The 17649-nt window shown below is 40.5% G+C and overlaps 1 protein-coding gene across 2 annotated transcripts in view; it reads right to left on the bottom strand.

Annotated features, from left to right (window-relative positions):
- Positions 1 to 17649, bottom strand: part of KCTD1 (potassium channel tetramerization domain containing 1) — a 146112-nt gene that overhangs the window by 20066 nt on the left and 108397 nt on the right. For both annotated transcript variants that reach the window (XM_006895034.1, XM_006895033.1), the window contains exon 3: positions 11064 to 11208. In XM_006895034.1, the coding sequence (XP_006895096.1) occupies positions 11064 to 11208 (145 nt within the window). The remainder of the gene's footprint in view (positions 1 to 11063; positions 11209 to 17649) is intronic.

Below are 17649 nucleotides of genomic sequence, written 5' to 3'. Positions count from 1 at the left end.
AACAACAACAACTAGAGCTTGTAAAGAATACTTATGAAGAATATTCTATCCAATAATAGTACAATACAGATTCTTTTCCAATGCACATAATCTTTCTCCAGAGTAGATCATATTTTAAACCACAAAGCAAGCTCAATACATTTTAAAACATCAAATCAATATAAAGTGTCTTCTCATCACAAAGCTATAAAATGAGAATCAGTAATAGGAAGAGGAAGGAGAGAAAAATGAAAATGAAATAACATCCTGTGCTTAAAAATTACTGGGTAATATAAGATACAAACAGAAAAATGAATTCAATTCCTTGAGGTGAATGAAAATGAAAATAACGTACCAAAATCTTTGGGACACAACAAAATTAGTTCTGACTAATCAATTTATACCAATAAAAGCATGCATCAAAAAGAAAAGTAAAAACTTTAATCAACACTTTAGTCCAATAATCTCAACAATAAGAAAGAGAACATCAAAAAGGCTTAAGGTCACCAGAAAGAAAAAAAAATTAAAAATGAACAGAAACTAAATGGAAGAATCAACATGAAGTTGATTCTTTGAAAATATTAATAAAAGTAATAAACTACTGGTAACTTTAACAAATGAAAAGAAGATGCTAATGGCATGAGATTGAAATGGAAAAAAGTGACATCACAACAGAAATAAAGAAATAATGATAACATTATGAAGAACTGCACTCTAAAAATTTTACAACCTTTTTAGGAACAATTAAACTGACAACAAAACTAACAGACTGAAGAAGGAAATTTAGACAGACCCATCACAAAAGAAGAAACTGAACAACTCATTAGACAAAAACTCAACAAAAACATCCTAATCCAGATGGTTTCAAAGGAGAATTCTGCCAAACATTCAGAGATGACTGGATACAAAGTTCTACTTAATTGATTCCGGAACATAGAAAAGGAACTTATTCTATGAAGCAAGCAAAACCCTAAAACCAGAGCCAAGAGACATCACTGAAAAATTAAACTTGAATCCAGTATCTCTCAAGAACATAGAGGCAAAAAAAGCAAAACAAAATCCTAGACATCAGAATCTAAAATCATGTCCCCAAATTAGCACACCATGCTGAGTCAGATTAATTTCAGGTATGCAAGGATGGTTCGATATTAGTAAAACTATCAATGCAATTCACCATATTTAAAGAAAACAAACTACATAATCACATCAATCAATGCAGAAAAGCATTTTACAAACACAATCCTCTTCTTGACAAACACTCCTAGCAAAAGAGAAATATAATGGTAATTCTTCAACATAATTGAGGGCATATGCAAAACCAATGAGTGACATTATTTTCGAAGGAGAGATGAAAAGTGTTCTCTTTGAGACTAAGGACTAGATAGAGATGCCCCTCATTATCACTTTGATTCAATATTGTATTGGAAGTCCTGGCCAGAACAATAATACAAGAAAGAGAAGTAAAAGTAAAAGTAAACTTGATGTGGAAGTAAAACTATCTTTATCTGCAAATAATATGACACATGAAAATGTCAGAGACCAGAGTGGCAAGGCATAGATCAGCATACAAAAATCAGTTTAATTTTTCTACACAAAGAGCAATATGCAAAATTGGTAAAAGAACACCATTTATAATAGTTAACCAAAAGATGAAATACTTAGAGGAGTAAATATAACCAGAGATACAAAAGTTTTACTCAAAGAAAACTATAAAACGCTACTATAAGAAACAAAAACTGACATAGGTAAATGGAAGAATATATGATGGTCACAGATAGGAAGACAAAACACTGTAAAAATGTTCATACTACCCAAAACAATCTACAGATAAAAACACAATCTTAATATAGAGATGGAAAACTAATAGCCAGCTTCATATGGAAAGGAAAGAGAATCCAGATAAGCGCATCCTGGGTTTAGAAGAGGCCATAGTACTAGGGATATTACAGCTAATGTTCAATGGATCTTGGCTGAAAGCAGAGACCAGGGGAATGTCTATCTGTGTTTCACTGACTATGCAAAGGCATTTGACTGTGTGAATCACAACAAACTGTGGCTGACCCTGAGAAAAATGAGAATCCCAGAACATTTGATTGTGCTTATGTGAAGCCTATACCTATACTGTGTATGGACCAAGAGGCAATCGTCAGAAACAAAACATTGTATGGTTCAAAATCAGGAAAGGTATACACCAGGGGTGTATCCTATCTCCATACCTTTTCAATCTATATGCGGAACAGATCATTTAGGAGGCTGGGCTCAATGAGGAGCAATGTGGTATCCATATTGGAGGAAGACTCATCAACAACTTTTGTTATGCAGAGGACACAACTTTGCTTGTTGAAACTCAGGAGAACCTGAGAAATTTGCTGCAGAAGGTTAAGAACTGCAGCCTTCAATATGGATTTAACCTCAATATCAAGAAAATAAAAATTCTCACTACTGGCCTGATTGGCAGCATCATGATAGATAGTTAAGAGATTGAGACTGTTAACAGCTTCAGCTTGCTTGGCTCCACAATCACCACTCTTGGTACCAGCAGCCAGGAAATCAAAAGACAAATGGTAAAATCTGCTGTCATTGGCCTCACCAGAGTACCGAAGAGCAACAATGTCAGTCTGGAGACTACTGTGTGCCTGATCCAGGCCATGGTATTTGCAATTACTTGCTATGCATCAGAAAGCTTGGCACAACCAGGAATCACAGGAGAATTGATTGCTGTGAGTTGAGAAGAGTACTGAATAAATCATTGACTGCTATAAGAACAAACAGGTTCATCCTAGAGAGGTTGAAACCAGGCTGCTTCTTGAATGCAAGGATTCTGAAGCTCTTTCTGACATACTTTGGGCATGTTGCAAGGAGGGATCAGTCCTTGGAGAGGGACATCATACTCGGGAATTTGGAGGGATAGCACAAGAGAGGAAGATCCTGGATAAGATGGATTGGCTTAGTGACTGGGGTAATGGGGCTGGGTGTTTCAGAAACAATGAGGTTGGCTCAAGATAGAGCAGGGTTCCAAGCTGTTGTACATAGGATTGCTATGAAGCAAGTGACTCAGTGGCACTTAACAACAACAACAAAATAAGAGGAAAAAAGTAGGATATGTCACATTTCCCAATCTTAAAACTTACTAGATGGCCATGACAGTTTTCAGGAGCCTGGTGGTACAACACACACATTGAACAAGTGAACAGAATTAACATCTTAGAAACAAAGCCATGTTCCTATGGACAGTTGCTCTTAGACAAAGAGCTGAAATCCATTAAATGGGTAAAGAGATAGTTTATTTAATAACTGGTGCTGGCAAAATTGTACGTTCATTTGCAGAAAAATGAATCAAGATCCATACTGCACACTCTACAAAATAAATTACTCAAGATGGGTTAAACAACTCCCTGCAAATCCTAAAATGATAATGATTCTCAAAAGCAAAATAGGGGAAACTTAGAGGCCTTAATTTATGATATAAATAGCCTACCAAACATAGCTAAAAATGCAAAAAAAAGCAGAAAATAAACTAGGTGACTGGATATCTTCTAAAAATAAAACACTTCTGTGCCTATCAAAATACTTCTCCAAAATAATAAAAAGCAAATCTACAGAATAGGAAAAATCTTTTGGCAACAGCACAGTTGACAAAGGACTAATCTAAAAAAATTTATAGACAATTTCAGCACCTCAGCAATAAAAAAGAAAAATAATCCAATTAAAAAAGTGGGCTGCGGACATGAACAGACACTTCACCAAAGACGTGATTAAGTGGCCAAAACACACATGAAGAAATTCTTGTGATCACTGGCCATTAAATGGATGAAAATCAAAACAATGAGATATCGCCTTACCACATCAATAATAGCAAAATTAAAAACAAAACAACACTAAAATCAACAGACGCTGGCCGAGGTGTGGAGAGACTGGAGCACTTATACACTGTTTGTAGAACTGTAAAATGATACAGACACTGTGGAACTTGGTGTGGCACTTTCTTAAAAAGTTGGAAATAGAAATACTACATGATCCGCAGTTCCACTCTTAATTTTATATGCTAGAGAAATAAAAGCTGTGGCATGAATAGGTATATACATACCTAGTTATCACATCATTATTCACAACAGCAAAAAGACGAAAATAACCCAAGAGTCCATCAGTGCATGGATGGATAAACAAACTATGGTATATACACACGGTGGCATACTACAAAATGTGTAAGAATAATGACAAATTTGCAAAATACCACATATGATGGATGAACCTGGAGGATATTATGCTAACTGAAATAAGTCCATCACAAAGGATAAGTACTGTATGAGACCATTATTATACAAAGTCTAGGAAAAGTTTATATATGGAAAAATCACATTCTTTATGGTTACCAAAAATGGGAAGTTTAGAGAGAGAAAAAAAATCACTAACTACAAAGCATATATATTAACTTGGGTGAGAGGAAAGACAGAGATCGGCACATAACAACAACAACAAAAAATCTCAAATCAAATCCACTGTCCTCAAGTCAATTCCAACTCATAGTGACCCTGCTGAAAAGAGTACAAATCCCCCCACACTGGGTTTTCTAGGCTGGACATCTTTATGGAAGCAGGCCACTTCATCTTTCTCGGAATTGAACCAGTGACCTCCTGGTTAGCAGTTAAGTACCTAACTACAGCAACACCTGAGCTCCTCTTACAAGGAAAAGGAAGACATTGAGAGTTGCATAAGAATATAAGATAACAACAGCAAATATGACACAAAGCTGGGATAACTTTATTAATAAATAGTTACCTATGTGTAGACATATAAGCTGAACAGACATAGGAAGTCAAATAGGAATATATCCATCGGCATAGTATATACATATCTGGCAGATTAGATTGCTATTTATGTGTTTCATGTTTTGCAAATATTCATGTACTGTATCTATGGCTATAGACAGCATAGTGGAAGAAGTTCTGAAAATGTTTTTGCCATAATCAAACACCTTGATGGGATGAGTCACTGGGCTTGGGGTTTAGGACCCCAGTCTCAGAGGACAGTCTCAGAGGACATGGTCTAAGATAAGAATATTTTACATGCTATTTTTCTAAGTAGCAACTGAGGTCTTAACACTTGCAAGCAGCCATCTAATAGTGCAACTATTGGCCTCACCTGGTCCAGAGCAAAGAAAGGTGAAGAAAATCAAAGACTCAAGATAACAATTGGTTCAAAGGACTGTTTGGACCATGTGAACTGTAGCTTCCACCACCCTGAGACAAGAAGAACAGGATGGTACCCAGCTACCAAAAAGTACAAGTCTGGACAAGGCAGAAGAGGAGGGAAAAGGTATAGTGAAACTCAAAATCATAGAAAAACTCAGTCTTGTTGGTCTTATAGGGATCAGTAGAATTCTCAAGATTGAAGTCCTTAGATACCCTTCAGGCCTTGAACTAAACTCACCCCTAGGGAGTACTTCCAGCCAACACAAGCCTAGAAGGTGAATGGTAACAGGGAGGAACGTGCTGCTCTGAAGAGTCAACCACAGGAGACCAAAAGAGCAGCATTTACCCACACACTGCAGGTGGCAGGAAGGAGCAGGAACGGGTGGAAATTGGAAACCCAGGTAGAGCGAGGAGGAGTGCTGTTACACTGTGAGGTGTGCAACCAGGGTCCTGAAAGAAACTGTGTTGAAATTGTTGTTGCTTTTGTTGTGTGCTGTCAAGTTGGAACTGACACACAGCTGACCATCCAGTGGGTTTACAGAGGCAGTTAACTGAATGATAGGAAATGACCCCCGTCTTCTGCGGATCAGCTGGTGGATTCACACCGTGTGCCTTTGGGATTGTAGCACTGCTTCTTACCACGGGCCACCACAGCTCCCTATAAGCTGTAGAATGGAAAATTAATTTGTTCTTTAAACTTTCACCTCAACCAAAATAAAAAGCTAAGTAGGAAAAAGAATTGGACCGTGCCCTGGGTCAAGGAGAGAGTTTGATTCACAGGCAGTGTGTATGCACCAGTACCTGGGGCATGGTGAGGATGGTTATGAGAAGTATGGCAGCAAAAGAAAGCTGGTCGAGAAGGAAAAAGCAAAGTGGTAAAACGGCACCTGTCAAGATAGAAAAAGGCAGTCCATCTTTCTCTGGCTCCCACATATTTCACTCTACACAGCATCACCAAGCATCAGTGCTGATTCAATGGCAATGATCTTAAGGCCAGAACTTGATTTTTTGGATGATCTCAGATCAGGCGCGGTGTTCCAAAAATAATCCCTAAATGACAGTAGTGGTCAGTCAGGGTAATCTGACCATGGTTTGGGTGTTATAAAAATTGAAATTCTGGTAAGAGAGACAGATATCATTTTATTGAATAAATATTAACCCCCCAAAAGTTCTCTAGAGGTACAGGTACTAACGTTTCACAGTGGCAACATCTGAGTGTTAAAATGTGATATTTAAATTTTTTTCTCTTCTACATGTTCAAATATCTTAAAATGCATATATACTTCTCTAACATTAAAAGGTTACTAAGAAGTTAACAGACTTCTGAGCACAAGCCAGGAAAAAGTTAGTGGATAGTCACAAATTTGTTGAGATTAGAAAGTGTGGAAATTCATCCACAGAAGATGCTCACAAAATGAGGATGCTTATCAAAGGTATTAAAAAAGAAATGCTACAGAGAGGATTCTGTGGGTCTTCATAAACACGTAACAAAGGTCTGTTTTGCTGGGAATTCTTACACAGTTATTAGCAAGCACGCACAAGAATATGTGTGTGAGCGTGTGTGTGTGCGCGCGTGTGTGTGCATATGTACACACTCAGGATATAAAGCAACAACGAGCACACAGGTATAATGGAAGCGCAGAAAATGGGAAGAAGAGGGACAGTCAAATCCATGATAAAATGCTGCGGAGAAACTATGATCACTCAGCCAGAGGCGTTGAGCAGCAGTCGGGGCCAGGCCACAAGCTGCTGCCACTTACACGGCGTTCTGAAATCAGAAAGTACTTAAATGGTTAAGGGGTATTTAGCCCAAACATCGTATTTGAGGAGTATTTTAGGAGGTGCAGGATGCTATAAATTCAGGATTTCACGTGCTCGTACAACTACAGATTAAATAGCAGAGAGAGAAGTTAAGTAGTTGATCAGTCTTTTCCCTAGTAAACATGGTGTAAAAGATCCCATATACAAAATTCTAGGTCTCTTTTCTGGAGGCAGGAGAACTGGGAGGAGGAGGAGGAAGAGGAGGAGGAGGAAGAGGAGGAGGAGGAAGAGGAGGAGGAGGTGGCAGCGGCCCTCAGGAAGGAGCAGACTCAGCTCATTTGGGCACCGATATTGGAGGCTCTTTGGGCCGTCATTGTTGCTCTTCATGGGAGGTCCACCATCAGTCACTGGAGCTGAGTGCCTCTCTCAATGCCAATGCCCCTGAGAGCTGCTCTGTTCAGGTCACAAGACACTGTCATTTATTACCTGCCACCCAAAAATTCTGTGAGAAAAACGGTCAAGGCTGTTTTGGGTACATGGATTTTACTTGACATACTTTTTTGTCCCCCTAAGCATGCATGGGCTGTAGTTAAATCTTAGCCAATTAAAGGGTGTGTTCTGTACTCAATGTTGATGAAGAGAACATCTGGAGGACACAGGAAGCCTCAGGAAACCTGTCAAAGGTGAGCACCAGAGACTCTCCCCACAAGAGGCAGAGAGGCCTGAGTGTGCTGAGGCCCTGAGGGTCTGCCCTCTGGAATGTCCCGGCTTACTGCGGGGCATCCAACCTGAACGCCCCAGGAGGAAAACAGAGCCTATCTTACAAGTTTACAAGTAGGCAGGCACACACAAAACCACCTCAGTTCCTGGAACACAGTGCAAGTGAAAATGAATGGCTCCCACAATTCCCTAACCATAAACTTCTAAACAGAAATTGTTTGTGATTCCCTGGAGTCTTCATCCTTTTTAATCATGAGAATCAGAAATAAATGTATCAAATTGTTAAACAGCTTAGGATAAAGTTATTGTATACATTATTGCTATTTTCTATATAGTCCTAAGTGGTTTTAAAGTAAGGGGTAGCCCAAGAGATTCTGGTTTGATTAACTGGGAAAGTCTGCAGTCAGGCACCTTCCCAAATCCTTGAGGAGCAGTGATGTCAGTTTGAGGAGTAGGTGTTTCTGATTCAGGCACACCTTTCTGACCACTTGCTACGCATCTGAGAGCTGGACAATGAAGAAAGATGACAAAAGAAGAATTAATGCCTTTGAGTTGTAGTGTTGGAGAAGAGCCGTAAACATCCTATGGACTGTCAAAAGAACAAACAAATAATGTCTTGGAGAAAGTGCAGTCAGAGTGTTCCTTGGGGGCAAAGATGATAAAGCTTCGCCTCACATACTTCGGGCATGTTGCATATTCCTTGGAAAGGGACATCATGCTTGGAAAGGTGGAGCGTTGGTGAAGGAGAAGACCCTCAACCAGGAGGCTTGACAGAGCGACTGCCGCAATGGGCTCTAGTGTGTCAGGAAGTGTCAGGATGGCACAGGGTTCATATCTGCTGGGACGTTATGGTCGCTATGACTTGATGACAACTAACAGCAACACAACAACTTAAAGGTTGGAGGTTTGAACCTCCTTACCCCATTTCTCTCACCACGGAGTCTGAAAGAGAGAGGAAACCCCTGTCCCAGCCTTCTTAGCTGGAAAGCAGAAATAAAGTTCTAGCCTCTAGACTATAAAACGGTAGAATTCCAGGCATTTTATAACAAAAGTAGAGTCTTGTGAGTAAGAAGTCAGTTGCCCCTTTTCCTTCCTTGAATAAGAATGTGATGTCTGGAGATATGGCAGCCACCTCGTGACCCTGAGGTGATAAGAACAAGGCCAAAAGGCCAACACTGGGGGATAACAAAACAAGACAGAATCGAGTTCCTTGATCACTGCCTACAACCATGAACCTCATCCTTCTTACGTGAGGCTGGAAAAAAACCCCCAAACTCCCTTAGTTTAAGCCATTGTTAATTGGATGTTCTGCCACTTGTAGCTGAAAGCGATCCTAACTTCCAGTGTGTCTGAAGTGCCCAACGGCACAGACCTAAAATTACAAATGTTCTTTATGTGACCGCAGGGAAGCAAGGGGTGAGGGAAACCTAATCTAGACTGTAGACTGGGGAAGTGAAGGCTTCCTCTGGGGTGTGATGAACGAGATGAGCCATGAGAGACAGGGACAAGCCTGAGGAAGAGGAGGGAGAATACATCAGGCAGACAGAACTCTCTGTTCTCAACAGGGAAAGAAGGCGTGTTTTGGAACGATGAAAAGTCCTTTGGGGTGTGCATGTAAGATCACATGTCAATGGGTAAAGGCCAGCATTTTTTCAGCTGGATAATCTCTGGAAGGATGTGGCACTTTGTTTCATAAACAATGAGAAGCTCCTGCAGTGTTTGAAAAGGAGCAAGTTGTGATACAAAACTGCTTTATAAAGTGTCCCCAGGTGGGGCTGGGGGCAAGGGGAGACAGATGTATGCAGCTATAAAAGGGTACAGGACCTTGTGATCCAGGAACTCTTCTGGGCTTTGCATCAGTGTCAATGTCATGGTTGTGAGGTTGCACTATTTTGTAAGAGGTGGTTGTTGTTAGGTGCCATCAAGTCGACTACCTCATAGCAACCCTATGAACAACAGATCTGAACCCTGCCCTATCCTGTGCCTTCCTCACCGTCTCCGACATACTTGAGCCAATGCTGCAGTCACTGCACCAGTCTATCTTGTTGAAGGTTGTCCTCTCTTTCACCGACCTTCCGCCTTTCTAAGTGTGATGCCTCTTTTCAAGGAATAGTCCCTTCTACTGACAATATGTCCAAAGTATATAAGACAAACCTTCATCATCCTTGCACTTTCTCTAAGACTTATCTATTTGTGGTTTTGGCTGTCCACGGGATATTCAGTAAGATGTTAGTATCTGGGAAAACTGGGTAAAGGATGGGATCTCATTATTATTACTATAATGATCTCAATGCAATCTTATCATGAAAAATTCAATAAGAGAATAATCTCTTGGCTTCAGGGTGAAGAGTTAAGTGGGAGAGGGCCAAGGATGGGAGTGAGAAAACCAGGCATAAGACATTCTGAACAGAAAGCTGCTGTGTTTTGGACCAGGGTGTAGGGTAGATAGAAGTGAATTGGTTCCAGAAGTATCTCTAGGAGGTAAAATGGACAGAACTCACTGCACGGCCATGTGTGGGAGAGGAAGAAGAGGAAGAAGTCCAGAATGACTCCTGGGTTCCTGCCTTGAGCAAGTAAGTGGATTCTGTAATCTTTTACTGAGAGATTCCTTTTACAAAGGAAGAAGAGCAGGTTTTGCGGTGGTGGGAAGAGGAGAGGGGGGCAGGGTGAGTTCATTTTTGAGCAGATTAAGTTTGAGTAGCCAAGGGATGAGGCAGGCTGAGAGTTTGGGCAGGCATCTGGAAAGGCATTCACCTTAAAGTGAAGTCGTTTTCATATCCCAGCAACCCCCTGGTGTCCTCCAGGCTGTAGAGCTTAAATAATACAAACTGTCATCATCATGTTTGTGATAGCCTTCCTTATTTACATGTCTGTTGCCACATTAATTTGACTTCTTTCTCGACACCTTCCTTCCCCTCCCCATTTATTTGATCATTTTATTTTCATTCTCTAAGTGTGCTGGAGAAGAGTGTTGAATACACCATGGGCTGCTAGGAGAACAAACAGTTTTGTCCTGGAGAGGGTGAAGCTGTAATGGTGCCTGGAGTCAAGGATTCTGAAGCTTCATCTGACATACTTCGGGCATGTTGCAAGGAGGGATCCGTCCTTGGAGAGGGACATCATGTTTGGCAGAGTGGAGGGATGGCACAGGAGAGGCAGACTCTCGATGAGATGGATCGATTCTGTGAGTGGAGTGGTGGGAATCAGTGTGTTTGAGATGGCGAGGTTGGCACAGGATAGAATGGCGTTTAGGGCTGTTGTACACAGGGTCGTTATGACTTGCAAGAGACTTGATGGCAAATAACAACAACAAGTTATACAAGAGGGCCTGCTCATTGGGGGGAAAAAAGAAAGAGCAAACTAAAGTCTACAGAACAAATCACTGTTGCCAATTGAATGTGCTGCTCTCACCTTGAAATCATCCGGAATGAGGAGTTTCGATGTTCGTAGAAAATTCAAGATATATCTGAACATCTGTCCGTCTCTGTCGATGAAATAGTGCTGTTTGAGACTGTCCAGAACAATGGGTTCCGTACCATCGAAAAGTCTTCCGATTCTGTGAGAGAAAACAAGGGATAGGGAAGGTGATTAGAATCCATTTTCAGTTGCAAACACTGCGAGCTGCAGTTACGTGTCACTGTCACAGGTAATACTTGTAAAGGTGGCAGTCAAGGGGGGAGAAAAATCACCCTTATGTAGTTATGTTTCTCTGAGAAGTACTAGTCCTTGCTTGATAAATATCTCAGGGCCAGGCAATTTAAAACCGTTTCAGGCTTTCGGAAGTAAATTCTTTTCTTCACTGTCTTTCACCTGTAAAGGAAATGTTCCTGACATGGTGATTACGGCAAAGTGCTGTCACTCTAATGGAAAATCACATCTTTCCTGTGTTACTTAAAACAGCCATCTCCGCTTCTTAAAAATGTGTGCTATTGCTCCAAAGTGTCTTTTAAACAGATTTTTACTGAAAAAGCAATTTTGTTTTCAAGAAAATGGTTTCTTAAGCTTTTCCCACCCAAGTACCCCAGCATTTCTAAAATGAAGCAAGGCCTCTATGCTAACATCGACATTTAAGTATAAAAAAAAGGATATTTTAAAATACCACTTGTCAAGGGGAACATGTTTCCCAGTAATAAGATACAGTCTAGTGTCTTAAGGCTCAAAAAAAGTACTTTTTAAGCTGAAAATGTACTTAATTAAAAATTTTTTTTGTTGGTTACAAACAGCATTTTTAATAGATACCACTGCAAAACCCAGAAAATATATTTTATAGGCACCATCATAAAAAATATACAATATAAATGACAGACTGTATAAAACACAGTATCTATGAATGAGAAACAACGTCTGTGGATTGTTGTTGTTATTAACTGCCTTCACAGCGAGCCTGTGAACAAAAGGCCTGAAGCCTTTCTGTAACTGTTGACATTTCTCAAAGTTCATAGAGTTTCCGGAGGCATGTTGTTTAGGAAGTGGATGCCACTCTTGCTTCTGTAGGCAAAGCAATAAAAATACTTAAAAGGGGGGGGTGGGGGAAATTTGGCCATACCCCAAAGGTGACCTGGAGAATGACAATGAATTCCAAATGTATCTGCTGATTATTCTTGAGGCCTGAAATGAATCCATATCAATGAACTTAGGCCACTTTGTACAGTGTTAAAAAGTAAATATTTTCTTTTTTCCGTGCACTGTATTTTTTATTGTAAGTGCTCATTTGCAAAATTTAGATGTGAACACAGATAGGCTCAGAAGAGGTTTATAAAATCAATCTCCCTTGAACCATGCTCACCATTACCCTGTCATTTCAGGTCCCCGCTAGATTCCCTTCCATTTCCTTTACCCCTTCCCTTCACCCATCAAACTGTGTGACCCTGTGAATTCCCTACTGCCCACCCTCACCCCTCTGCTCCCACTCCTCCCCCCCTTGGACCTCTAATACATGTTTTACAAGTTATCCTTCTATTTTTACAAAAATGGTCTTATGCAGCATTTGTCCTTATGTGACTGAGCTATTTGTTCACTCAGCATAATGCCCACTTTCTTTTGTAAAATTACTTCAGAAGGTCTACCCAAGAAGTATGATGAAAATGTCATTGAAAGAAGTTCTGAGAAGATGATAGACTACAAGGAAGAGTAATTTTGGCGGAAGTGAATTTTCTTTAGACTTTCTCAAAATGAGACTATACAGAGATGATTTAGGAGAGAAATACTATTTTTGAGGGTATAATAAACTTTGGCAGATAAAGGAAATTGGGCCTCAATGTGATCAAAGGAATGTTCATATCTTACGTATGTGAAATGGAAAACATGGGGGGGGGGAACTGGATGGTGATGTTGCTCTCTGGCAAAAGTGCCCAGCTTGGAATCTCTAAAAGAAAGCAAGAAGTTGATAAAGGTAGGAACAGAAACTAGGACCCACTGTGGTTATCAGGAATGTGTCAGAATTACAGAGGAGGAGGAGGAAGGCCCAGGGGCTTATTGAGCCCAGGGGCTTATTTGAGAACTGCCAGAAGTCCAGGATGGGTTTAGAAGGGGTCGTGGTATTAGGGATATTGTAGCTGATGTTAGATGGATCTTAGCTGAAAGCGGAGAATACCAGAAGAATGTCCATATGTGTTTCATTGATTATGCAAAGGCGTTTGACTGTGTGGATCATAACAAACTGTGGCTGACTCTGAGAAGAATGAAAAAAACAGAACACTTGATTGTTCTAACGCGAAACCTATACCAAGAGGCAGTAGTCAGAACAGAGCAGGGTAACACTGCATGGTTCAAAATTGGGAAAGGTGTACGCCAGGGATGTGTCCTATCTCCATACCTTTTCAACCTGTATGCAGAACAGATTATCCGAGAGCCTGGCCTCTATGAGGAGATGTGTGGCGTCAAGATTGGTGGAAAATCAATTAACAATCTGCGTTATGCAGATAACACAACCCTGCTCACTGAAACTGAGCAGAACCTGAAGTGCTTGCTGAAGACGGTCAAGGACTGCAGCCTTCAGTATGGACTGAGGCTCAATGTCAAGAAAACAAAGATTCTTACCACTGGACCAACTGGCACCAATAGGATGGATGGTGACTCTTGGTTCCAGTAGCCAGTAAATAAAAAACATATTGCGATGGGAAAGTCTGCTGTTAGGGACCTCTCTAAAGTACTGAAGAGCAACGGTGTCCCTCTGGAGACTAAGGTGCATCTGATACAGGCTATGGTGTTTGCAATCACTTGTTATGCATCAGAGAGTTGGGCAATGACTAGGGAGGACAGAAGGAGAACTAATGCCTTTGAGCTGTGGTGCTGGAGAAGAGTATTGAATGTACCATGGGCTGCCAAGAAAACAAACAGATTCATCCTAGAGAGGATTAAACCAGGCTGCTCCTTACAGGCAAGGATTCTGGGGCTTCGTCTGCCATACTTTGGACATGTTGTAAGGAGGGACAGGTCCTTGGAGAGGGACATCATGCTTGGGAGGGTGGAGGGACAGCGCAGGAGGGGAAGACCCTCTATGAGGTGGACTGATTCAGTGACTCGGGTAATCGGGATGGGTGTGTTAGAGGCAGTGCGACTGGCACAGGATAGAGCAGGGTTTAGGGCTGTTGTACGCAGGGTGACTATGAGTCGCAAGCGACTTGACAGCACTCAACAACAACAACAACAACAGCAGCAACAACAACAACAATTTCCTCTCAGGCTGAAGGTGGTGGAACAGATATGCTGTTGGGCCTGGAACTTCTAAGAAAGTAAGTAGGGTGTGGGCCTGAAGATGGTTTGGGTTTGTTTTTTTTTTTTTAAACACCACCTCATTCTTGGCCTACCGGTTTAGGGTAGAAAAAAAATGCTGATCTACAGGTTAGGGAAAAAAACCCCACCAAACCATGTTATCTGGGCAGATGCTGAGTGAAAGGCCTCTGCAGTGAAAGGTAACAGGATTGGAAGGGAGGGGCACTTTGGTCCTGGTGAGTGAAGTGCATTCCTAACTGAGAGGTGAAGGCGCCTGGGACAAGAAAAAGTTCTTACAGTTGAGACAACAAATGAGAAGAGTGGGAGGAGGAAACTATGCTGCTGGGCTTTGCCAACTTTAAAGTGAGAAACATTTTGGATTTTCACAATGTGGAAGGAGAAGGTGGTGCCAATAACCAGAAAAATGGCATTGGTGAGTGGATGGTGTTGACACTGGACTGACTTTATCAAGTCAGGGTATTGTTTGGGCTAAGTAAATAAAAGGAAACATGGGAGCTGGCTGTATTTCTTGTGGACATATGAATGGAGCTACAAATCAAACTGTAGTGATTTGTAAACACTGGTGCCTGAAAACTATGTGGAACTGATTACAGTTTACAAACCTTGAAGAACATTCCTCTTTTCCAACTGACCAAGAAGAAGTTGGCTCTACATGATGTATAGCTGCCTTTTGTGTTTTCAGAAAAAGAAGTCACTGAACCAAGTGGAAACGCCGAGAAAGATTCTCCACCCACTCATTTCTGGTCTTTAAAAATAGGATTATTAACATTTTAACTCATACAGTCTCAGTCATTGCTGTTGAGCAGAAACTACCTCACAGTTGACCCTCAAGTGGGTTTTCAGAATCTGTGAAAGGAGAATGCCCATCTTTCTCCCTCTGAGCAACCGGTGGATTTGAACTGCCTGCCTTGGGGTTGGGTGCATAACTCCTTACCCCTAGGTCTCAAGAACAGATATGTGTGTATACACACACACACACACACACACACACACTTTATATTCTAATTAAAGTTTATAAAGAACTTGTATTTCCATTCATTCATTGTTGCATTTTCCTTCCTGTCCTCCCTCTCTCCACTTCGCTTTTTTCCTTGGGGAAAAAGTTCTTTCACTGTTATACAGTCTCCCCTCCCTGGACCACTATACTATGCAACTCTTATTCTGGACTCTTGTCATGCCAATAATACCCAATCATATATTTCTTTGATATAGTTCTCTCCCTCATCTATTTCCATGCCATGTACATTATTTATCCCTTCTTTTCTCTTCCCTCTCAACCCCCATATCAGTCCTGTTTTGTAACAGTGGCATTACGAAGTATTTGTCTTTCTGTGACTGAGATATTTCATTCAGCATAATATTCTCTATGATCACCCATTTTGTACGAGTTCCTTGTTTTTCAGTGCTGCGTAGTATTCCATTATGTGAATATACCACAGCTTCTCTATCCATTCATTTGTTGATGGGCATTTGGGTTGTTTCCAACTCTGTGCTATTGTGAACAAAGCTGCAATAAAATTAACTATTGTTGTTTACCATCCAGCTGGAACCAACTCATAACTGACCCTCCAGAGGGTTCTCACAGACAGTAAACTGCATGGGAATAGACTGCCCATCTTTCTCCAGTACTGCAGCTGGTGGATTTGAACCATGTGTCTTTGGGCTGACAGCACAACTGCTTACCAACTAAGACACTAACTAGAACTCCCTGTTGTTGACTGTTGTAGAGTCGAGCACGACTCACAGAGACTCTATGAACAAAAGACTTGAAGCCTATTGTCGTTTCTCCATGTTCACAGAGTTTCAAGAGGCCCGCTGTTTGGGAAGTAGATACCACTCCTGTGTCGAAAGAGCTCCCCAGTAATAGTAAAATAGTAATTCTTAGAAGATAAAAATGTTTTTAAAAATTAAAGTAAAAGTCATGTAACAGAAAATGAGCTATCTTAAAGTGAGTTAAGTAACTCAGTACCAGTTGGTACATTCACAACTATCACCTCTAATTAGTTAGTTCTAAGGCATTTTAATCATTCAAAAAGCAAAACAAAACCACCTTGAATACTTTTTGCAGTTACTACTCATTCCACAGCCCCTGGAAATTACCAACCTGTTTTTTATTTGTATGATTTACATATTCTGAACATTTCATAAAAATGAATCATAGAGTAAATTGCTGCCTGTGTCTGCTTTTTTTCTACTTAGCATAAAGTTTTCAACAATCATCCATGCTGCAGTAATTATCAGTACTTTATTACTTTTATGAGTGAATGATACTTTGCTACATGTACAGGTGACATTTTATCTATCTATCTATCTATCTATCTATCATCAGTTGATTGTTGATAAGCATTTGAATTGATTGTTGATAAGCATTTTCAGTTGGTGATGCCTGAATATTCACATACAAGAAGGACTTTATCACCTATTTTCAGTTATTCTGTTTGTGTATCTAGGAATGGAACTGCTGAGCGATATGGTAATTCTATGTTTAACTTTTATTTTATTTTATTATTTTGTGTGTGTGTGTGTGTGTACCGTCAAATCAGATCTGACTGGTACAGGAGGAGATTGTTCCTCCTTCTCCAGCAGAGCAGCTGGTAGATTCGAACTGTTCACCTTTGGGATTGTAGTGCAGTTTCTTGCCACTAGGCCACCAGAGCTCATCTATATTTAACTTTTTGAGGGGAAAAAAAAAAATCAATCTCTCTCTCAAGAGAAAAATGGCCAGTCATCTCCTATGCAATTTATAGGCTGTGAAACCCAAAAGCTATGTGATGGTTCCAACTCAACAGCAATGAGTAAGTCAGTGAATGTGGGTGTAATTTTTGTTGAAAATGTACAAAGGAAGCCAATTCCACTGAATTGTTTCTATACAAGTGGTTCAGTGACACACATTATTCACATTATTTCAACATTCTCATTAATTCCATTTGTTCTCTGTACAATAACCTAGTCTTTTTAATCCCCCATGTTCTCTAGAATAATTTTTACTCTAGAATAATTTTACTCTAGAATAATTGTTCATTTGGTCTAATACAGATGATTTTAAAGGACACAGAGCTAATGGATGCTGTTGTTGGATGCTGTTGCTGTGTACTGTCGGGTTGGACCCGACCCATTAGCGACCCTCTGACGGGTTTTCAGAGGCAGTTAACTGAATGGAACAGACTGTTCATCTTTCTTCCACAGAGCACCTGGTGGATTTGAAACTTGGACCTTTGGGATTGCAGCTCAGCTTCTTACCACTAGGCCACCAGAGCTCCCT

This window comes from Elephantulus edwardii, unplaced genomic scaffold (assembly GCF_000299155.1).
Source record: "Elephantulus edwardii isolate Elephantulus edwardi_28Jun2011 unplaced genomic scaffold, EleEdw1.0 scaffold00155, whole genome shotgun sequence".
Classification (NCBI taxonomy): domain Eukaryota; kingdom Metazoa; phylum Chordata; class Mammalia; order Macroscelidea; family Macroscelididae; genus Elephantulus; species Elephantulus edwardii.
This window is presented reverse-complemented; position numbering and strand designations above follow the sequence as displayed.